The sequence below is a fragment of the Alosa sapidissima genome, chromosome 10 (genome assembly GCF_018492685.1).
Source record: "Alosa sapidissima isolate fAloSap1 chromosome 10, fAloSap1.pri, whole genome shotgun sequence".
Classification (NCBI taxonomy): domain Eukaryota; kingdom Metazoa; phylum Chordata; class Actinopteri; order Clupeiformes; family Clupeidae; genus Alosa; species Alosa sapidissima.
Window position 1 is genome coordinate 10,070,251 of NC_055966.1, and position 24,030 is coordinate 10,094,280.

Below are 24,030 nucleotides of genomic sequence, written 5' to 3' on the forward strand. Positions count from 1 at the left end.
TATCAAATCGCATGTGAATGAATGGAACCTCGCTTCTCACGTCAGTCAGGGAAAACACTGTTCACCAAGTCACGATGATCAGGTATCCAGCAGCAGTGTGTGTTGTTTAGCCTAGGCTGAGTGTAATCTTAGGTAGGCTAATGTTATGTCATGTATGAGAACTAATATTGCCTAGCAATATCCTAACATTCCCTTGAACTAAAATTAGTATTACTAATAATTTAGATATTAAAATCATATAGCAAATTATAGCCTAATGACATACTACAATTTATTATAGCCTTATGATATATTACAAAAAAAAGTTGAGTCCTCGACAAGTCATCGCGAGTGCGAATGCACAAGTCAGAGTCCAAGTTCGAGTCATTCAGTGCTCAAGTCCAAGTCAAGTCACGAGTCTCTAAATTTAGCTAATGACTCGGACTCGAGTTCGAGTCTCGGACTCGAGTACTACAACACTGTTTAGAGCAACCGTCGCAAAGAGCTTTATTTGTTCCCAATACACTTCTGAACCTGACACTGGACATGTACATATCAAATGTTTTCTTTTAAAACTGTTGGAGTGAAGAAATACCCTTTTCACACAGAAAAACAAAAGTTCTGAATGCTCCACTGTAGTTTACTGTAAGTGGTCACAGTCGCACACTAATGTTTTGAGATAATGCAGCTCCAACAGCTACTCTGATGTGAGATTTCTTAACTCACACTTATTAAGTTTTAGAGTCTAGAACTTAACCAAAAGAATCGAGGCTATCCAGAATCTGGAATCTAGAACATCCAGGCAGTCTTTTACATTGTTTCAAATCTTACCCAGAGAAAAAGTGTAATTTCAACATTCCACTGTATCTATGCTAAGATGAGAACTAGGCTTCAGGTAGTGAAACTGAGAGCATTTGCAATCTGATGTTATCACTCTTGCCTTTGTGTCTTATGTACTTTCATGTTATTGTGAGGGCTGTCTTTTATCAGTTATCTGTTGAGATGCTCAGAAACAGAACGGAGACTCCTCAGCTCGCGCAGGCTGTAGCACCTGCAGGTGTTCCAGATAAGTTACACGTTAGTGTGTTGATGGAAAAAGTCCTGCTAATCTACACACAATCTTTATCTAGGATCTAAGCACAAAACCATAGCACCATAGCATACCATTTGAGTTTATTGGTTCTCATTTTAGAGGCGTTTTGACCACTGACCTTTTTCAGTCAGTTTGTGTGCTGCTTCTTGTAAATACTGTAGATTATTTTTTGTTTTGTGTGTGAAGTTGAGTGGAGCCCTGGCAGGCCCTCTCCTCCTTCTCTGCACATGAAGTTGTGGATGTCAGTCACAGTGCATGGCTAGAGTGCACAGCCTTCTGAGGTGGCTTGGGTGTGTGGTGGTGTGTGTGTGTGTGTGTGTGTGTGGGGGGGGGGGCAATGGGAGGAGGTTGAGTTTCATGTGAGGGAGACAGCTCTGCCCGGGAGACAGTGAGGAACAGAGCCAGAGAGAGAGAGAAAGAGAGAGAGACGGAGAGAGAGAGTGAGTGTGTGGGAGATGTAGTGGCCACTCTCACCCACATTCACTTCCCTATCTGAATTCGGATTTAATTCACTTTTCCACTCATCTTTACATTCGGGTGCCAGCCTCTAGCCACAGAGCCCTCGTGTGTGGACTTTGGACTGGCGTCGTGGTGCGTATGGAGCGCGAGGGAGGACATCGGAAGAACCAGGTACTTCAGCGTTCAAGGGTGTAAATGAATGTCTGATTGAATGTCAACTAGATACAATCTGATCATGATGCTCCAATGAGTCCAATGATGATCCAACACTTTTTCATAAAAGTCATGAAGTCTAACATCACTTCATTTTCTTGTTGTTCTGTTTTGCCACCTTGGTTGTTGTAGAGCTTTAGCTTGAAGATGTGGATAGGGGTTTTGGTGATGACTGTCTTCACCTGCGATTTGACAGGTAAAGAATGTTTATGATGTTTCATTCTTTGTTTTTGCTGGTGTGCTTAAGGCACCTAGTGCTTCTATACTGTACATCGTGGTGAAATGTCGCAGGTGTCCTTGTATTCCAACACAGATTGCGTATCGATCTGTTATTTTTACCGGCGTCAGCCGAGCGATCAGCAGCATCTCTCTAGACTGAGCACAGATTGCTAACTTCACTGATCCTCTATGTGTGTGTGTGTGTGTGTGTGTGTGCCTGCTTGCGTTTGTGTATGTGTGTCTGTGTGTGAGTGTGTGTTATGTGTGTGTGTATGTGTGTGTCTGTGTCTGTGTATGTGTGTGTGTGTGTGTGTGTGTGTGTGTGTGTGTGTGTGTGTGTGTGTGTGTGTGTGTCTATCATTCCTAGGCGTGAGAGCCAGTAAGTGGGTAGTGACCTTCTCCAGGAAGGACATCTGCGTTTGGGCCGGAACCACGGTAACGCTCCCCTGTCGTTATGACTACCCATCGGGCTACAACGTGAGAAAAGTGATGTGGTTTCACATCTCGGCTGAGGATCGCAGGGAGTACGCCTACCATACGGACCTCGGAGTGGTCAGCCCTTCCTTCAGAGACCGGGTCAAGTACATGGGGGGATACAAGAGGTGCAGCCTACAGATCACCAATGTTAAGCTCAGCGATGCGGGCCAATACCACTTCAGATTTGAGTCAGACTACCAACACGGCCGGTGGACATCATCCGATTCTGTCACCCTGTCGGTCACAGGTGAGTCAGCTTAAAATCTCATAACAAATAACAAAGTGGCAGGAACGTGTGGTTTCATGGGTCCATGCAGATCACAATACTTTTCTGACACATCGGTTCTAAGGAAGAAAGAACACTTTTAACTTTTATTATTACAATCCACCCCTGTTTGACAAGCTCAAATCTGTCACAAGAAGAATCTTCATAACCATCAAATAGAATTACACCACAACCTTTTATATCACATACTGTACGTATCTGTGACTTGTGACTAGACAGTTTAGTTATTGATTTCTCTCTTGAGTAAGTATAAGTATATATACTCTTTTGATCCCTTGAGGGGAAATTTGGTCTCTGCATTTACCCCAATCCGTGAATTAGTGAAACACACTCAGCACACAATGAACACACGGTGAGGTGAAGCACACACTAATCCCGGCGCAGTGAGCTGCCTGCAACAGCAGCGGCGTTCGGGGAGCAGTGGGAGTTAGGTGCCTTGCTCGAGGGCACTTCAGCTGTGCCTACTGGTCGGGGTTTGAACCAGCAAAACCTTCGGTTACAAGTCCGAAGCGCTAACCAGTAGGCCACGGCTGCCCTTGACAGAGTAAATGAAAGTGTTTGTGTTTTGCGGCAGAGCTGCAGGTCCAGGTGCGGCCGGCCCGGGCAGGAAACCTGTTTGCGGGGGGGGAGACGGTCTACATGACGTGCGTGGCCAGGGGGTGCGCTGCTGCGGGGAAGACCTTCACCCTCCTCCGGAACGGGGTCAGTTTGGGGTCGTCAGAGAAGTCCTCCACCATCTACAACTTCAACAGCCAGCACGCCGGCACGTACAACTGCCGACTGATCCCACCACAGAACGTTCTGTCACCAGGGATCAGCCTGGCTTTAGGGTGTAAGTAGTAAAGTAAAAAAACAGCACCACACCACTATTTAAGATTTAAGATAATCTTTCACATAGCTGTGTAGTGGTATGTATGTGGAGTATGTATGGGAGAAATGCTAAAACTGATGCTATTTATATAACTTTGACCTGCTATAAGTATATAATCTATAATTTTAATAAAGCTTATTTGTCTAATTCAATTTAAGTTGGTTCAATTAATTACTAAATTAATTTTATGTTCATTCAAAACACTGTGATGAAACTATGAAACACTTCTTGAAAAACCAGATATCATTCTTTGTAAATCTCTCTCTCTCTCTCTCTCTCTCTTTCACTCACTCGTAGATGCCCCCCGTTCCACAAAGGTGGACATCATTCCCCGGGGGGCCATAGCGGAGGGGGGCTCGGCGACTCTGACCTGCAGCAGTGATGGCGCCCCTGCAGTGGAGAGCTTCGCCTGGTTCAAGGAGGGCGAGAGCGGCAGCTTGCCGGACAGCTTCAAGCCCACGCTGCGCCTGTGGAGGCTGGAGTACTCGGACCACGGCGCCTACGTCTGCGTGGCCCGCAACGCGCTGGGCACTGACCGCTCCAGACCTACCCTGCTCAACGTCACCTGTAAGCCTCTAAGCCAATCAGCACGGAAGCACACCACCATAAAGTGGTCACACCACCATATGCACCACCATAGAGTGGTCACACCACTACAGTATATGCACCACCATAAAGTGGTCACACCACCATATGCACCACCATAGAGTGGTCACACCACCATATGCACCACCATAGAGTGGTCAAACCACCATATGCACCACCATAGAGTGGTCACTTATTACACGATATAGATCACTTCACAGGCCAGTACAAAGTCTTAGTGCACCTATTCTGTATGTTGTTATAAGATGTGTCTGGCATTATATCATCATTAAGGTTAAAGGTGCTCTATGGCTAAGCGATACCACACGTTTTTTAGGCTAAAAGTCATTTACTGCAAACAGCACCTAACCAACCGCTAGCTGTCTGTGTCCTGAATATAAAAAACACATCTCTGTGGACAGCCCAGGCTCCAAGAACGGCAACAAATACAACCTGGGCAAACCTAGCCCATGAAAACATAACAAACTGTTCCAGCAAATCACAGACAAGATGCACGTTTAGGAGAGTTTCAATTGCACGGGAGCAGCACGGGAGGGAGGGGGAGGAAATAGCGAGCTAGCTCTCTGTTTTGTTTGAAAATCAACAGAAGTGACGTTGCCCAGCATCGCTTAGAGCACCTTTAAGTTCAGGAATGGGATACCTTACATCTGGCCCCCTGTCATCTCTGCCCCACTGGGCCGGTGGTCGGCAGGACCTTGCATTACAGTTTTTCTCGATCGTTTTGATGCCTGTGTCAACTCTGACATCACATTCTCAAAACAGTGTCACCCGTGTCTGAACAAAAGCACTCTGGCCAAAATGACACAAATGACACATTTGTTTGCAAAAGGCTGTTACTCTCTCAAAACACTTAAAACATGCAGCAAAAGCAAATCTTGCCTTCAAGCAACACATCCTGTCGTCAAATCACTGTGTGATTTCAATCAATCATTACACACTGGACAACAAAATGCAAAATATAGTTCACAAAATGAGCATTTTTGCTATGTCTGTTCCATTTCTTTCTCATTTTTCTGGTATCAGAAAAAAATGTGAAAAGACAAAATGTACTGAATAAAAAAATATTTATTAATTCCTCCCAAGATGTAACTGTCATTGACATGTAAATCCTACAGTAAACACCTAGGCAAGACAAATTTCATTGAACTACAACTTGTCATTTTTCATCGTAATAGACCTAAAGTAAACAGCTTTTGTACTGTCTTCTTCACCAAATAGGCAATATAGTACTTTAGATCTATACTTGCAAATAACAACAAAGAACAGACATGGCATCTCATATGCATAATGAATGATTGCTGATTGAAATATTGTGCAAAGAGGTTTCACACAGGTGTATCAGAGATTCAGACTTATGCAAGGAATCTATACCACCTGTGAAAAGATGTCCTTTTGTTTAGCACAGGATAACCAATAGAGTTTGGGGTTTTTAAAACAACATCTGTGTTAACTGTTTTGTAAAAGGGTGTGAAAAATGTGTGAACCCAATGAAAATGTGTGAACACATTCGTACATTCGCAAGATGACTTCTGCTGTGCAAAGAAAGTGTTCATGAAGCCCAAGTGGATCCCAGTTTCCTTAAGCAGGTCAAAGCAATCGAGAAAAACTGTATGTACAGGCCTGCATGTGCCTGTGTGTGTATACCTGTGTGTGTGTACAGTACATACTGTGGATGCTTGTGTGTGTGTGTGTGTGTGTGTGTGTGTGTGTGTGTGTGTGTGTGTGTGTGTTGTGTGTGTGTGTGGTTGTGTGAGTGCCTATACTGTATGTAAGTGTGTGTGAGTGTAGACATGTGTGCCACTGTGTGTGTGTATATCTCAAACGTATGGACACTGTTAGTGTTTGTGTGTACGTTATTGTATGTATATGTCTCTCTCTTTCTTTGTGTGTGTATCTGTGTGTGTGTGTGTGTGTGTGTGTGTGTGTGTGTGTGTGTGTGTGTGTGTGTGTGTGTGTGTGTGTGTGTGTGTGTGTGTGTGAATTTCCAGAGCAGTAATTTAGTTAGTAAATTTCATATTTGGACTCTACATGGTGATATCCACAGGAAGTTCTTCTCCACTGCTAGGTGTTGACCTATATTATGTGTGCTATTTTAATGCGTCCTGTGGTTAATAGGTTCAGAGACCTACATGCAGGCTAGTGTTTGTAGTGAGAAACATTTTATCTGTGCGTTCTTCCCCTGCAAAGTGGTCTGCATCTCCAATTCCCTGGGAGTGCTGGTGAAATAAAGTCATTGATGTGTGTATTGACACCAAGATGCAAATAGGTTGTCAATGGTTTTAGTCTAATGTTACTTATATACTGTAATAATAAAGACTAAATATTCTCTATGACAGTACCAAATATTTTCTATATTACCTTCTGTTCTTTAGACGCTCCCAAGAACACTAAGATTCTCATCAGTCCGAAAGGGGACATCATGGAGGGCTACTCAGTGAACCTGACCTGCAGCACCAACGCAAACCCTCCTGCAGAGAGGTATGCCTGGTTCAAGGCCAACGCAGGGCAACCCTGGACCAAGTGGTCATCGCAGAACCTGACCTTCCCCAGCGTCCGCTCTCCCCACAGTGGAAAGTACTACTGCACCGTGTGGAACGTGTTCGGCCAGCAGACATCGCCGATAGTGTCCCTGGCTGTGCTGTGTGAGTAGTGTTGCTGTTGCACTGTGTGTGAGTGATGCAGCACAAGCCAAAATAGATGCTTCCTGATACAAAATGACCGCATTTGGTATTGGCAATTTACCACAGCCGTTTTAAGAGTTTCTGGTTTCCTGTTTCAGTGTTTTGAGTCTGAGCAAAAAGTAGGGCACAACACCTCTTGTAATGTGTGAAACTGAATGAGTTAGTCACAGTTTACACTTTTTAAAATGTTTTTTTATCTTATAGTCACCGCCAAAATGTATTCCTCAAACACTTCCACATCTCCTTGAAGTGGTGGTCTAAGTTTGCTGACTCAGTTTCTCTTGGTTGATTGGGCAGACGTCTGCCTGCCTCACCTTTGCTCCAGATCTGTTTCGAGTTACTCCATGTGAAAGCAAAGCTCACCTCACACCAACCTTGAGCAAGTCATCAATCAATGGCACACAACCCCTCTCTCCTCCATCTGTCTCCTCTGTTCATACTCTCGCACACGTTCTTTACACCTCTCTTTCGCATGTGAAACCTCGCACTCTTTCCTCTCCACTTATCATGCTCCTTCTTTTTTCCTCCTTTTTTTCATCCACCTCTCCTCTCTCTCCTCCTTAGACGCACCCAAGAACACCTCGGTCTGGGCGCGTCCATCCAACGTGATCGACGCGGGCGGCTCGCTGACCCTGACGTGCAGCAGCCAGGCCAACCCGGCGGTGGAGAACTACACCTGGTATCGGATCAATGCCGCTGACGCCTGGGAAACCCGATCGGGCCCCAGCTACACCATCGCTGAGGTCAGCCCCCGTGCCAGCGGCCAGTACTACTGCGAGGCCCGCAATCGCATCGGCACGCACAGCTCCCCAGTGCTCACTGTTCGGGTGCGAGGTCAGGAAATGGACACTTGCATGTACACATTGTGCACACACACAACACGCAGACACACACACACATGCATAGGCATACACACACACATGCGCAGACACACACACACACACACATGCGCAGACACACACAAACACACACACACACATGTGCAGACACACACACACACCCACACATGCGCGCGCACACACACACACACACCCACACACACACATGCACAGACACACACACATGCGCAGACACACACACACACACACACACACACACACATGCGCGCGCACACACACACACACACACACACATGCGCAGACACACACACACACCCACACATGCGCGCACACACACACGCACACACATGCGCAGACACACACACACACCCACACACACACATGCACAGACACACACACATGCGCAGACACACACACACACACACACACACACACACATGCGCGCGCACACACACACACACACACACACATGCGCAGACACACACACACACCCACACATGCGCGCACACACACACGCACACACACACACATGCCCGCACACACACACACACACACACACACACACACGGGGCAGCCGTGGCCTACTGGTTAGCACTCTGGACTTGTAACCGGAGGGTTGCCGATTCGAACCCCGACCAGTAGGCACGGCTGAAGTGCCCTTGAGCAAGGCACCTAACCCCTTACTGCTCCCCGAGCGCCGCTGTTGATGCAGGCATCTCACTGCGCCAGGATTAGTGTGTGCTTCACCTCACTGTGTGTACACTGTGTGCTGTGTGTGTTTCACTAATTCACGGATTGGGATAAATGCAGAGACCAAATTTCCCTCACGGGATCAAAAGAGTATATATACTTAATACTTATACACACACACACACATGCGCAGACACATTTACACACACACACAAAAACACACACACACATGCACAATTCACACACACACACACAATGTACACACAGCATGAGTGTCACAGCTCTTTCTTTAGTAATTGTATTATAATTAGTTATTCTGTTTTTATTTTCAAGATAGTATATTTCTATTTCACTTCCAAGTTGATTTCATCAAGTAGCCTACACTGTGTCATTTCTTGCAGTCTTGCATCTATATTCTTGGACTTGTCTCTGTCTAATTTGCTGACATAAGTTCTTCTTATTGAGGTGAACTGAAATAACCTGCTCCTTATATCCCTCTTCACTGTTTTCTGTAATGCAGTCATCTGTAGATAGACACATTGAGCAATGCAATCCATGTGAGGCTCTGACATATGAGTCACCAATGTCACTTACTCTTTGTAAGTGGTGGGTCAATCGAGTTCAGATCTGATTCTGACCTTTGGATGCGCAAATGAGTAATCTCTGAACTTGGCACAGCAAGAATCAAAGAGGAGGAGAGGAAATTATTTGATAACATGTCTAGTCTGAAGTTTACCATTTTGTGCAAACAGACTGTCAGACTGATGCAGAATTCTAGTAACCTCGGTGACTTCTCTTTCCATGCTATAAGCAAATTTATGACATGACCTCTCACACTCTAGTTCTTGTATTTCTGCAGGTCACAATGGACTAATGTATTTGGATTGGATAATTGCCATTTTTATGCTCATAAAAAGTTGAAGTGACTGTAAGCCATGCATCTGTAACTTGTCTAAAAGCATATGGAAAATATATTCATGAAATGCTCCTCAGAAGAACCACCAGGTCTACAGTAAGCTTGCCCTCTGCATGTCGATTAACAGGTCGATTGAAGGTGATAGCTCTTGCCTCTGCCATGGGAGTGACTGTGGGACTCATCTCACTCACGGTGGCTGTCATGATCAGGTGACTTTACTCTCTCTTTATTGGTTGCGCTACGGGTACAGCATATAGTGCTTTTTGTGGCTGTCTCCAGTCAATTGTGCACTGTTGCTGAATCCTGCATTGTGTTGTGTTATGTGAAATAGGCTTGGTTGATGATTGGCCACATTGGGAGAGCCCTAAACCATAGCACAAGAGGGTTGACATCTTTTCCTGTTTATAGCTGAAGTAACATGTGACACCTGAGCCAGGGTTTATTAAAGTTGACATGCCGTTGTGTCCGTTTGCCTCGTTCCACAGCAAGAACATGCACAGAGTGGACCCTGAGCACCACGGGCAGGTGAAAACGGTCAGTGGCATTCTGTCTCCTGTTCAAAATGAACATGCTGAAATATAAAATGGAGAAAGTCATTAAAGGAGCTCTAAGCGATGTTACGCGGTTTCTAAGCTAAAGCATTTTTTTGTCACATACAGCAAACATCACCTCACCATCCGCTTGCTGCATGTGCCCTGAATACACTGTAAAAGAACGCAATCTCTGCGGACAGCCCAGGCTCCAAAAACAGCAACAAAAACAACTTAATCAAAAACATAACAAACTGTTTTAGCCAGTCATGCACAGTTGATGGACATTTAGTACGAGTAGTGGGCTAGCTCTCTGTTTTGTTTGAACAGAAGTGACGTTACCCAACATCGCATAGAGCACCTTTACTGTAAATATGAGGGAGAAAATGAAAGAATAAAATGTGATAAAGCGGATGCAACTTTTACGGATTCTTCGTTTTTGCTATGTAAAGTTGAGTGAGTATGGTCTTCCTGAGATGTCATACCCTTTGTTTTGACTTTCAACCTCAGCGGAGGTCAGCAGTGATGCCTGAGACACTATTCTACGAGTGCCCACAGGATACCTTTCAGCTCAGGAGTTCCAAGATGACCGACATCCCGGTAAGTTCACAGACGGCAAAAACAACAAGATGATGATTTTCCTGCACTCTGGCTTGAGATTTCATTTGCCAATTGTGGACCAATAGGTGGACCAATATGTGAACCAATTGAGGGTGTGTATTTGTATGTGTGTGTGTGTGTGTGTGTGTTTGTGTGTGTGTGTGTGTGTGTGTGTGTGTGTGTTTCCTTCACAGGAGGAACCAGAGGAGTCTTGTGATGACACTGAGAGCATGGACAGCCTGCACCCATCCATCGTGCCCTTGACAGAGGTCACACAGAACACCGAAGATGATGGCAAGCTCAATTACATCACTGTTCATTACTCTAGAATGCCCAGGTGAGGTCAAGGGACAGCATGAGGATATCAACATACCAACATTCTGATTTCATGATTTCATGGAGCTGTATTCAGTATTTTAGTTCAAAACATAAAATATATCATACATTTTTTGATATAATGTTGATGATATGATATATATATATAATATTTTGCTATGTCAACAGTAAAGCTGTGAAATGAAATTACTTTCCATTTTGTTTTGTTACCTCAGTTTGGACCAGGTGCAGATCACTCATCTACCACTAGATGGCAATAAAGGCAGCAGGGATCGATCTAATGTCATTTACTCCGTCTTATCCAATGAGCAGCCATGAAGTTACTGCTTAGATGTACAACTATTTGACATTTACACCCACATTCATTTCCTTGTGCAGACTGGATATCAAGTTTTAACTCCCTTCGCCTACAAGTTGTGTACATGGTTTGAGCACAAAATAAGATTAAATTAAGTTTAGAAACAGTTTGCTTAAAACAATAGGCCTAAGGGAAAATAAATCATGTGTCTTCTTAGGTTAGGTTGACTCCTTAGGTTGACTTGGGAGGTCAACCTTTGAATATGGACAGGGGAAACGTCTCTGTCCTGTCCAGCCATGGAACAGCACCCTATGATGACTTCACTTATTGTGCTGACGAGATTGGTACTATTTGCCTGTCCATTTGTCATTTCTTATTTTGCTATACTAACATTCCATGTGAACAACTGAAATTTAAACATTTTTTTCACAAATAAGAAAATATTAAACGTTTAGCCTAGCTTTTGATATGATACCAAATATTATGTCAGTTTGAATTACCCATGTGATACTGCGTCCTGTGCTATCATAAATTAAATGTCTTGCCATTATATTGACCCTCATGTCAGTATTTAGTAGTTGGCTGTGAGTTCACTAAATGCACTAAATAAGCCATTTAAAAATAAGGACTCAAACACTAGAATTCAACCGAAAAAGGAAAGATTACTTTTTATGTCAAGATTACGTCATCTGATTACATGATGATGTACAAGGGGGAAGGATTAAGACAATTAAACCAATGTTTGACTACTTACAAGACATGGAGAACAATGCAATAAAAAATGTAACTAATGTAAGGTCATTATAGATTACGTACATTGTACCAAAGGCACGCAATATGAGGCTGACCATACAAATTGTGACAAGGATGCTTCTCTTTTTTTTTTTTTTTGCTGAATGATCACCAATTTAGTGGAAAAGGACCATGGCAGTATCATTTTTGTTAAAAGATGTATGCTGAATAAGAAATTAAATGCTCATCCAGTGTTGTGTGGTTATGTTAACCTTTTCCCCACCAAAAACTAAGCATCAAATTGTTCAGCAGGTTCCTGCATATTCGTTAAATTTCATTTAATACAGTTTTTAAAATAAAGTTGTGTTAATATGTATCACAGCAAATGAGTGTCTGCCTTTTGCCAGTTGCTCAAATGCAGTTGAGCAACTGGCTCAACTGCATTTGCAGTTGAAATGAGAGAGCTAGTGCCATCTACTGTTGTGACTGGTATGCATTGTTTGGTATTATTATGACCGCCGCGCAGCGAAGCATGTCCAAATTTCCGTCAAGGATTCCCGGGACACTGTAAGACCGGGGTACACGAAACTTGGTGGGCATGTAACCCCACATGGATAGCATGGAACCTCCTGTTTTCGTTTTGATCTGTAGCCCCCCCTGCTGGACTAGACCCCCGAAAGGAGGGTAGGGCAGACACAGTTTTCTGTGAATATCTCGAGAACCGTACGGTTTAGGAGGACCATTTTTTTTTTTGTATGTTGATCTCAAAGGGCCATGTTAACCCATTCCATAACCACTCATTTCATGTATAGTGCCACCTAGTTAAACACAAAAAAGTAAAAATGAGGTGTTGTAATCACAGGTATCTGTGACCTAACATAGTCAAAACTTCACGAAATTGGAAGTGTAGGATCATTATGACACCCTCTGATTGCACGCCAAGTTTCGTGGAATTACGTTCATGGGGGGCCACACAATAAATTAATTTATGTTACTATACACCAACTGGCCTGTAGGTGGCCGGAGACAGTTTTCTGTGAATATCTCAAGAACCGTAGGGCCTAGGAGGTCCACCTTTTTTTGTATGTTGGTCTTAAGGGGGCATGTCAACCCATCCCATTACCACTTATTTCATGTATAGCGCCATCTAGTTAAAAATGAAAAAGCAAAATATTAGGTGTTTTCATCACAATATCTCTGGCTGACATGGTAAAAACTGCACGAAATTGAAAGTGTAGGATCATTATGACACCCTCCGAATGCATGCTAAGTTTCGTGGACTTTCGTTCATGGGGGGCCTTACAATAAAATCATTTATGTGTACATTTAGTGACCGTACACCAACAAGGATTCCCGGGACACTGAAAGACCGGGGTACACGAAACTTGGTGGGCATGTACCCCCACATGGATAGCATGGAGCCATCGCTTTTCATTTTGATCTGTAGCCCCCTCGCTGGACTGGACCCCCCGAAAGGAGGGTAGGGCAGACACAGTTTTCTGTGAATATCTTGAGAACCGTAGGGCCTAGGATGACCAATTTTTTGCGTATGTTTGCCTCCAGGGGTCATGTAAACCCATTCCATATGCACACATGTGCATAAACAGATACTGTACACACGCACACACATACATTCACAGTAATCCTACATATGACACATACTCACACAGTAGACATATATACGCATGCATGCACATGCACACACACAGGCACATAAACAGGCAAACACACACATGCACGCACACACACCCACCCACACACACATAAACATAAACATGTACACGCACACATGCACACAATTCAAGAATTTCTCCGAATTATGAACAGGCAAGATGGGAGTGGGGTTGTATAAAATGTATATTACATGTGAAATCTATGAACTAATCATGTTTTGGTACTTGTTGTCTAGCAGATAACAGTGAGAATTGAGTGTGCATAATGCAATTCAGTGAGACAGTAAGAATCATATATGCCTTTCAGCGTGACTTATTTTTGTGGAAAACATGTGCTGGACTGGGCGGCGGTCATATTTTGTACCGTTCTGCGGTACATCTAGTTGGAATAGGCCTAATTCACTGTGAAAAGGGAAATTAGTTCATCAGGGGAAATTCCATTCAATTCAGTTATACTTTCATTTTTATTAATATAGCACAATAACATTACCACACCCACCTAGATCTCCTTTCAGAGACATACTAGTCTGGAACACCATAATTCACTAACATTTCCATCGGTCAGCAGATTACCTGCCCAATCAGTGACGAAAGGGGATGATGCTATAGTTTCACAATCGAAAGTGGCTGAGGTAAACGGCAGTACTGTACCAACTCCAACGTAATGCAAATGCAGACATCAAAAATTGCAGTCAGAAGAATGTGTAGATTTATTTACAGCAAAGTTAGGCCAACATACATTGTTTCCTGACTGCCAATGTTGTTTATTATCAGTTTGTAAGGCTTATGCGAAGTAGAAGTAATGTTATGAATCCCTTATCAATGTGACTGGTGAGGCTGGACCAATGATTTTAAAGTTAGCACAAAGTCTACGCCCATGTGAGTGTGTGAAAGGTTTCCCAATTAGGAGTGACCGGACTCTATTCACTTTGTGAATGAGTTTAGTTTACCAGGCTACAATAACATAAGGATATGTCTCAAAGTGCTTTGTAGGACCCAGCTTGAACTTTGTCCTTGATCCCTTTAGAGCAAACATTAAAGTGACAGGGGCAGGAAAAAAACAAGGTCACCAAGGCAACTCTAGGTATTACATTGTATTGAGTCCCAATCCGATTGCAGCCCATAGATAATTACACACGCTTTAGGATGCCAATTTACCTAGAGCATCCAGGAACAAATAAATGAAATTTATTTCTGTATGCAAACACATATCATCAGAGTCTCACGGCTGTGCATTTTGTTCAGTGCTGAGAAGTAAAGTTAATGTTTGTGGTAATATTGAACTCGATTGAACAATAAGTTGGAATAGTTTTAATAAATACTACAAATGTGTACATATCAATGTCATATATCAGCAGGACAACTGAAAGGGAATGATGGCTTATACTGTATCTCTGAAGCATTGCACTGATGTACAATGGTTCCGCAGTCTATAAAGATGTCATTTTCACCGCATCTTGTCATCTTTATGAATTCTTTTAGATGAAGGTGTTGATATCGCTTCAACACCTCTTTCAGGCTTTATTCATGTCATGTTTAAGCTCACTGCCTGATGTGATCTTTGGCGGGTCCTTCTGCAATCAGATTAAAAGTGAGTTCATTATTATGGCCCTTCAATTCAAGTGCATACTGTACATCTTATTAGATTGCATGTATGTGCGTGTCATTGGTAGGGCATGCTTACTGACCTCATACAGTAAAACACTGCCACTGCACCCACTGTCGTTGCTATCAGAAGGCCAAGTATCCACCCCACATGGCTCCCCCTGGATGCCTGGGTGTTTTCTGTGTCATTGTGAACATTAGGAAAACTATTTAGAAAAGAATTATCATGTCTTCATGAGGATTCAAAGTGCTTTGTATGAAACATTATCCTACAGTAGGATAGGATTCATCCTTTACAGGATTTACAGTGTCACAGCAGCTTCAAGACAGACATAACACCACACATTGACATCCAAACCTAATAAGTTCAAATAAAAAAAAAAAAAATAAAGGAAAGTTATATTTGTGCATTATAAAGTTTTTGACTGAAGGTGCTGCTGTTTATCACTTTCAGGGCGTGGAGTGGGTGTGCAGGGTTGGGCAGTATTGAACCTAGTTTAATTTTAGACACTGTAGGATAATATTTCCCACATGATGACACTAAGGTCATCCCGTTGACCTTTATTGTCACCTTCTTAGCAAATGTGTTTCAATTCAATTTCATCAATTTTACAAGTTTGTCATATCCTCAAAACAGTTTGTCATACCCTCATAAATTGTCATAGATCTAATAGACCTCAACAGGGACGGACTGGGGCAAAAAATGGCCGAGGAATATTTGGGCCAAGCGGCCCTCAAATCGGTCGGGCACACCTAATTAAATACAAAATCCTTGCATTACCCTTAAATATTCATATTTACAAGTGTCGTGGAGCACTGAAAATGGATACGAGCAGTTGTGCTTCATCCTTTATCCTCACAAAGGGGTCAAAAGTGCCTCCTATTTCTTATACTGTATGCAACAATCCAAACAGAATTTGGTGTTCACCTTCTCAGTAGATGACTGACGTATTGGCAAACCAATAAACCACCTTACACAGCGTTTTTGGGTGTTGTCATATAAACTTTTCTATCCTCAGATAACCCTTTGGCCTCTTGCTTAATTTTCTTGTTAACCAAATATACACGTGAAGCTACAGTATGGTCACACCCCAATAACTGTCCACAACTGCCATATTGTTCCCCTGGTAGACCGCAATCAGCAAAATAATGAGCTGACTGACAGACTGAGGTTAGTAAAAACCTGTGTTATGAAGAATAAATAGCTAATGGACAGGTTAATGTTTCTCTGACCGCAAACACTTGCTCTGGTCAGATGGCCCTTCTTGACCTTTTGTCCTCTGTGTAGCCTACACTATCACTCTGACTGATCAGAGGTAGCCACAGGGATGGATTACTGCACGGGCCTACCGGGCCCAGGCCCAGGGTCCCAAGGGGTCAGGGGGCCCTGAAGCCCAAGCCTTTGCATGGAATCATTGCCTCAATATCAACAAATCAGGATGTAGACTATGAATCTGATTGAATTTAGTATTGGCCATCCCCAAAATGCACCAGAATACAGGAAATCACATCAAACAAATTAAAAAAATTCTGGGGGAGGACCCCCAAACCCCCACCCCTCCCACATATGCGACAATTAGTGGGAGGCACTTAAAGCGATGGTTCGGAGTAATTTCACCCTAGGGTCCTTTGCACCATGACCCGAGCCAAACACCCTCCCAGAACCTTTTTTCCCTTGGTCGAACCCTGGTCGAGTAGCGCTGTCAGAAACTAATGACGTTCTGCAGTCGTGATGGAACCAACTTTTATCTCGTAAATTACCCCACTAATAATGCCCTGAATGGTACGCAACTTCTGCAGTAGTACAACTATGACCTTTAGTCCAATAACGAGGCATTAGAAAGTTTGTAAGTGCACCAGGAGTTTATTTAAATAAGACTTGCCTGATTATCTGCTACTATACCGCTGCATCGACGTTTCTTCCGTGATTTGGGAAAAGCCCGTAAAAGTCCTGGCAGGAAGCATGCATAAGGATGTAGATCCAGGAATGCACTAATATTTTGTTCGTAGTCCAGTTTGCAACAATTATTAGTTAACGCTAAGTTGTAAACACTTCGGGAAAAAAATATTTAAAACAGGATATACCAAAAAACATTGATGTAATCGCTTCCTGCAAGGACTTTTACAGGCTTTTCCCAAATCACGGCTTATATTTTCCCAAATATACAGCTTAGTTTGCTTGTGCATGAATATAACTTGAGGTTTTGCAGCCTACAGTTATAGAACTCTTTCGATGCCCTACTTTAAGTAGTTTAATCACTCATGCCGTAGATGTTGAATTTCGCGTCTGACTCGAATTAACGTTGATTTGACACCACCTGCTCTCCCTCAGTATTGAGATCACAGTATCCACTCGAAGGCAGAAGACAAAAGTGTGTACAGCAAAACGTTTGAATTTCCGACTTCTTCATCCCCACGAGAGTTTAACAAGTTAGATAATTCAAAACCCCCATATTACAGTATTTTCCCATAATAGGAAAAATCTCATGATACTGGATGCCCTTATATTGGCAAAGATGGTAGCTTTTTGTTGGCAAACTTCAGAGGCCTATAGAAACACATGCAACTCTACAGGATTAGCTAATACACCTTTGTGAAATCAGTCCTTATCCAAAAAGTTATATCCACTCTAGCCGAAAACAGTGAGATACAAGCCTTCCAATCCACTCAGAAATGTAATTAGGCTAATCTCAGGCCCTTAAAGTGACAGGCACTCAATTACACCTAACACACCACCAATACAATGACATGTCATAGAAGTGTAGCCTTAAGTCACACTGTGAGAAGAGAGAACACAACTCATAGTGATATGCTTGCCTGCCTTTTTTGCACTTACTATACGTGAAGTATCAGCAAATAGCACAGAAAAAAAAACTCGTATTGAAAACTGTGTTTTGTATTTTGTTGTGGATTGTGCAATTATGAACTGAAGACATACACAGGTTGTTCGTTCAAAGTAATCATTAGCTTTTGTCACATGTTTAGAAGCTTATATGGGTGTTAGAGCCTTTTGCAAATATAATATGGTATGTGTGATTTTATTATAGGCCTGTGTTAATTGCTTTGAAAACTTTATGTCAGAGTGGTCAGTCATATTCAAGCAATTGAGAGAGACGGTATGATCTACAGCATAAGAATGTGATTGGCATGTTTACTCTTAAACGGGATGTATACTTCTGTGCTTGAAACTTGAGTGCAGAAGAACTTCTTTTTTTTTCACCAGGGTAGTTTCAGTCAAATAGTCACTGTCACATGACACTTTGTGACTGCCTAGTTCCTCAGATAAAAGGAATAGGTTATTTATAGCTATGATGGAATATACTGAACATAATAGAGTAACATTATCTTAATCACTAGAAAGAACAGGATCATACTACATCCAGTGGGGGGTATATTATCAGTGAGTTTTTTTTAATTTTTTATCAGGATTACTGATAACTGATCCAACATTTGGAGACGTCAGCAAGACCAAAGAGACACTAAGATGTCCTTAAAAGGCTACAGGAATGGAAGAGGATGTTTTGTTTGAAACTGTCATACCAAGTCATGACAACATGACAACAGTTATTCAGTTAGTCAGCCATTGCCTGGCATTTCCTAGAAGGAAATCTTTCCCCTAGTCATCGATAATGGTCGCTTTCATACTAATCACAATTTGTAGTCTAGACTCTAGATGACCGTTCAGTTGCTTCAACATGAGTTGTTGGTTTATTGAGAATATTACTCTAGATTAGAATACAATATACTAAATACTAATACTAAAAGCAACTGTCTATAATAAATTTGTTTGACAAGGCATTACACTGAATGGCGATAGCAGAATAGAGTTTTAGAGCTTAGATATGACCAAGATCTTATATTACATTCAAAACAAGTTCTTACCTGTTATTTCAAGTTCAATCCCCTTCTGACCGGGAAGCTTGGCCAATGGATGGTCTGTGATGAAACGAAACACATAGACACCACTGTCAGACGCTCTGAGTGCCGAGATCCGTAGGGAGCAGTTTCCACTTCCCAGGCTGCCCAGGTACTCCACTCTGCCCAGGTACGCTGGCTCCAGAAAGATCCCGGCACTGTGGTATATGTACCTCTGTGTGATGCAATGACTCTGGCCCAAGCACCACATCTCTGAGGTCACCTTGTAACGGCCTCTTTCCGGAAAGTCATAGGAGCAAGGGAGAACTATGGAGGAGTTGGGTGTTGCATGGAGTGGGCCGTGTGGCAAGTGGACATCCCAGGATACAGAGAGGTCAACTGAAAGGTCAGGACACAAGGACAAGATGTGAGGAACCCCAGAGAGACACTCAACAGTACCCGTTCAACTGAGGTCAGAATGTCACATTCTCCAATCATCAAATAGTTAATTTGCTTTATGGATAACGACTGAAAATAAAAATGAGATGAGAGTGCATGCCAATCAATCAATAAATCAACTTGAATGAAAGTTTACAAATATGCACAGAGACAAAAAACACACAAACTCCAATCTTACCAGACAGGAACAGTGTTAGAAGCAGTCCAGCATCAAAGCATTTCACAACCATCTCTTTCACTTCTCACAGTCGCAGCTGCCTCTGCCATCTAGTTCATCCAAAGAGAATGCATGTGTGCATTGTTGTGCTATGGGCGTGTGTATGTCTGTGTGTGCTTGTGTGACTGATTAGAGATAGAGAGAGAGAGAGAGAGAGACAATGTGTCTGTGTGTGTGTGTGTGTGTGTGTGTGTGTGTGCGCGCGTACGTGTGTGTGTGTGTGTTTGTGTGTGTGTGTGTGTGTGTGTGTGTGTGTGTGTGTGTGTGTGCGTGCATGGTTGAGTGTCTGTCTGACTTCCCTTTTATAAGTTCCTTTTCTAAGAAGTACTGAGACATCAAAGCTAAGTAATGATCCCTTACTTGACATTAACACTGTAATTGCTGTTTACAGTATGCAAGCCTATGCTATTACAGATGTGGAAAAATACAGATGTCTATTGCACCTGGAGTATTTAGGCGTAGTCTACAACAAGTAGCCCATGGGACAATTCATCCTCCTGACAGTCCATAACCTACCAGTACTGCAACATAACAGTGCAACATAATAGTGCTATCTTGGGGCCTCACAGGGATTGGTCACTGGCAAACGCATAGGAATGAGTTTTAGTGTATAAAACCAAACACCTAAGAGTGTTTGTGAGCTTGGCTTCTCTTCTCTGCCCTGCTCATCTACTCTTTCACACTCTTTGTCTCTGTCTTTCCTTCCCCTTTTCTCTCACTCATTCATCTCAGGTTTGGTTTTGTGTTTACTTGACATCTGTAACATTTAAGCTACCGTGTAGCTTCCATACAATCCATTTGCATGCTTCCTCACTGACCGATCACAGGTGGTTAGGGTGGGTGGTCTGACATCTGACACCTTAACCATCAGCACAGATGCCCCCCAGGGCTGTGTTATGAGTCCTCTGCTGTATAACAGCTACACCCATGACTGCAGAGCCAGCAGCAGTCACACCTCCATCATTAAATTGACAGATGACACAGTGGTGGTGGGCCTGATCAGCAACAACAATGAACAGGCCTATCTGAACCAGGTGGATGAGGTAGCACAGTGGTGCCAGTCCAACAACCTCACTTTGGATATCAGCAAAACAAAGGAAATGGTGGTGGACTACAGGAAACAACAGAACAGAGCTTACACTCCACTTAAGATCAGTGGGCTACCAGTGGAGAGAGTCACAAGCTTCAAATACCTGGGAGTACACCTCACTGACGATCTAACATGGACTGTTAACACCCAGCACACACTGAGGAAATCTAGGTAAAGACTGTACTTCCTACGTCAGCTGAGGAAGTTCAAAGTATCATCTTGAAGGCCTTTTACTCCTCAGCTGTGGAGAGTGTCCTGACAAGTAGCATCATCACTTGGTATGGGAACTGTACAGCCTGTGACTGCAGTGCCCTACAGAGAGTGGTGCGATCTGCCGAACGTACCATCAGAGCACATCTCCCTACCCTGCAGGAGACCTACAAGAAAAGACTATGTACCAGGACCCAAAGAATTGTAAAGGAGCTTCTATCCTCAAGCAATCCGTATCCTGAACACACACAAGACTATATAAACTTTTTTTTTTACACACTTGCACATGGACTGTACACACACTGCACTTTTTATTCTCTATTGCTATTTATTAAAATATTTCTTGATCTTTCTTTCTTCACACTTGCACATAAAAAGCGGAACACCAAACGAAATTTCACTACATGCTCTACGTTAGTATTGCTATGTATGTGACGAATAAACCTCCTTGTAATCCTTGTATAGCCTGACGAGCCAGACCCACATTAAAATGTAGGGTCTGGGCACTCACCGTTCGCAGTGCTCAGTCCGAGGGGTGGGATAATCGGTTGTCTTTCAAATTCTCTCTGCACGCAATAGGACAGCGCTATGAGTCCCATGCGTTTCCCACCAGCGGAGCTACAGTAGTTGGTTAGTTCAAACTTTTTCCAACTTAATAAAAGCTTAACTCGTGTCACACTGTTTGCCAACAGCAACATTATCTTATTTGCTTTCAAGTAGCAGGGAATTCAAGCCAAACTGTTGCAACTCTGCCATCAATCATTATGTTAAGCCCGCCTAACGACTCTATACACTATTTGATTGGCCTGATAGAAGTTTAATTTTTCGAGCTCACAAGCCAACAGAGAGTTGCTAGACTAGCCCTGGCAGCTAATTTAATTTGCTGCCGCTAGGGTGCTAGATTTCTAGGCTAATCCTTGTATCCTTGTAACATAAAACTCTTGGTGTGCCATGCCCTTGTGTTTAACATTTAGTTTATAAACTGTTTAGTGATATTGTAGGTTGTTTACTAATTACAGAGTCAGATTATGAGTGTTTTCTACAATATTCACAAGTCTAATGCATCTTACTGTCCCATAAAGTTCTGACACACCTGAACATTCCCGCCAGCTGTTTTCCATCGTTGGTAACATTTTGACGCCCTTTACACTACCGAGAGCGGGTGTTTTTTACACTGTACCCTAGTGATGGACAGCTAACAGATCATGAGGAGATGTTCACTGACAAAAACATTATGACGTATGATTGCTCTCCTGATTGCACCTTTAAGGGCTTAATATACTGTATGAAGAAGCCCTGACGAGTTATCCTATTGTTGTCAGTAGTATCTATTACATATATAGGATATGTGTGCTCTAAAGAATGTGAGTGTACTCAGATGTTTGCTTAATATGTTATTATGTACATTTTTATGTTCATAATGTTCACATTTTGCACACACACACACGCACACACACACACACACACACACACGCACATATGATATTATATTGTATATGTGTGCTCTTAAGAATGTGAGTGTGTGTCTGTGTGTATGCTTGTGTGCGTGTGCATGTGTCTTTACAAAGAGGACTGCCAATTGTACCTCTGTGTGTGTGTGTGCCAATATTCAATATTCAAAATGCCCCCCTCCCCCAATACCAAGACATAAAATGTTATGCTACAGTAGGCTAGAATCACTCACTGTTGTCCAAAATAATCACTTGTTACAAACTGGAAAATGGTATGCTAAATGATTAAATAACTAAAAGAGAGTGCAGAGGTGAGATTATCTCAGTTAAGTTAAGTCAAGTCAACTTTATTTCTATAGCACATTTAAAAACAACTGAGTTGAACCAAAGTGCTTACAAACAAACATAAAACAATGACAATGGTACAACAACAATAATAACATAACATGGGGGAAAAATAAATACATAATTGAAATAATAAACAAATTGGTCAAAAATAAAATAAAGAATAAAGAGTGTGTGTGTGTGTGTGTGGGGGGGGGGGGGGGGGGGGGTATTAAGGTAGATTAAAAGCTTGGGAGAAAATGAAAGTCTTTAAGTTAGTCTTAAAGCAGTCAATGGTTGGAGAGGACTTAATATGTACAGGTAGACTATTCCAGAGTTGGGGGGCAACAACAGAGAAGGCTCTATCACCCTTAGTTTTAAGGCGTGTTTTGGGGATATAGAGAAGATTCTGAGATGAAGACCTAAGTGATCTTGGAGTGCTGTAAGGAATTAGTAGGTCACCTATGTAACTAGGTGCCAAACCACTGAGGGCTTTGAAGACAAAAAGTAAAATTTTAAACTTTAAACGCTGTGCTCCACAGGTAACCAGTGCAGCTTAGCCAACACAGGAGTTATATGCTCACGTTTCTTAGAACCACTTAATAATCTAGCTGCTGCATTTTGAACTAGCTGAAGTCTGTTGAGAGTGGAGTGGGTCAGGCCTGCATATAGTGAATTACAATAATCTAGTCTAGATGTTATGAAAGCATGTATAAGAGTTTCAAGATCGGAGAAGGACAAAAAGGGCTTCAGTTTTGCAATGATTCTTAACTTGAAAAAGCTGCCTTTGACCACACTATTTACTTGCTTATTAAAATGTAAAGAGGAGTCAAAGAAAACCCCAAGATTCTTTACTTCACTGTGGCAGTTTGCAGAGAGAGGTCCTAGTGCATTTTTCAAGATAGAAACATCACTTGGAGGGCCAAAAATAATTATATCAGTTTTACTTTCGTTCAGTTGAAGAAAATGTCTTGCCATCCAGCATTTGATGTCACTGAGACAAGTTAAAAATATTCTCCAAGTAACAAATGCCATTAGTGTTAACAGGCAGGTAAAACTGAGTGTCATCTGCATAGCAGTGATACTGAATGTTATACTTTTTAAAAATTGAGCCAAGGGGTAGCATATAATGAGAGAATAAAAGAGGGCCCAAAATGGAACCCTGAGGAACACCACACTTTATAAGGGCAGAGGAAGAGGAGAAATTGCCTAAACTAACTGAGTCAGTTAGTTTAGGCAATAAACTAAGTCACTAAGTCAGTTTTTGCTGCTCCTTTACTCTCACCCCCCCCCCCCCCCCCGTCGGCTACTCTGAATGCAT

General features: G+C 42.5%; 2 protein-coding genes across 2 annotated transcripts; one reads left to right on the plus strand and one right to left on the minus strand.

The window, feature by feature from the left end:
- Nucleotides 1-1,500: 1,500 nt before the first annotated feature.
- Nucleotides 1,501-12,097, plus strand: si:dkey-33i11.1 (B-cell receptor CD22). Its single transcript, XM_042107047.1, has 12 exons — nucleotides 1,501-1,702; nucleotides 1,877-1,940; nucleotides 2,331-2,687; nucleotides 3,301-3,558; nucleotides 3,895-4,164; nucleotides 6,576-6,845; nucleotides 7,449-7,718; nucleotides 9,457-9,538; nucleotides 9,815-9,863; nucleotides 10,370-10,459; nucleotides 10,654-10,796; nucleotides 11,011-12,097. The coding sequence occupies exons 1-12, from the start codon at nucleotides 1,670-1,672 to the stop codon at nucleotides 11,111-11,113; spliced, it is 1,989 nt and encodes a 662-aa protein (XP_041962981.1). The 5' UTR covers nucleotides 1,501-1,669; the 3' UTR covers nucleotides 11,114-12,097.
- A 1,846-nt stretch (nucleotides 12,098-13,943) lies between these two features.
- LOC121720698 lies at nucleotides 13,944-19,750 on the minus strand. Its single transcript, XM_042107052.1, has 4 exons — nucleotides 19,596-19,750; nucleotides 18,986-19,357; nucleotides 15,187-15,283; nucleotides 13,944-15,072 (listed from the first exon to the last, which is right to left on the minus strand). Exons 1-4 carry the CDS (start codon nucleotides 19,645-19,647, stop codon nucleotides 15,024-15,026), a joined length of 570 nt encoding a protein of 189 aa, XP_041962986.1. The 5' UTR covers nucleotides 19,648-19,750; the 3' UTR covers nucleotides 13,944-15,023.
- Nucleotides 19,751-24,030: the final 4,280 nt, after the last annotated feature.

What these genes read in the sequence shown, in the direction of transcription:
- si:dkey-33i11.1 (XM_042107047.1), top strand. Translation starts at nt 1,670, where the DNA reads ATGGAGCGCGAGGGAGGACATCGGAAGAACCAG. An exon ending in CTTCACCTGCGATTTGACAG is followed by an intron (nt 1,941 to 2,330) that starts GTAAAGAATGTT and finishes TATCATTCCTAG; the next exon opens with GCGTGAGAGCCAGTAAGTGG. An exon ending in TACCCTGCTCAACGTCACCT is followed by an intron (nt 4,165 to 6,575) that starts GTAAGCCTCTAA and finishes TCTGTTCTTTAG; the next exon opens with ACGCTCCCAAGAACACTAAG.
- LOC121720698 (XM_042107052.1), bottom strand. Translation starts at nt 19,647, where the DNA reads ATGGTTGTGAAATGCTTTGATGCTGGACTGCTTCTAACACTGTTCCTG. An exon ending in TCTAACACTGTTCCTGTCTG is followed by an intron (nt 19,358 to 19,595) that starts GTAAGATTGGAG and finishes CTGACCTTTCAG; the next exon opens with TTGACCTCTCTGTATCCTGG. An exon ending in GCAGTGTTTTACTGTATGAG is followed by an intron (nt 15,073 to 15,186) that starts GTCAGTAAGCAT and finishes ATCTGATTGCAG; the next exon opens with AAGGACCCGCCAAAGATCAC.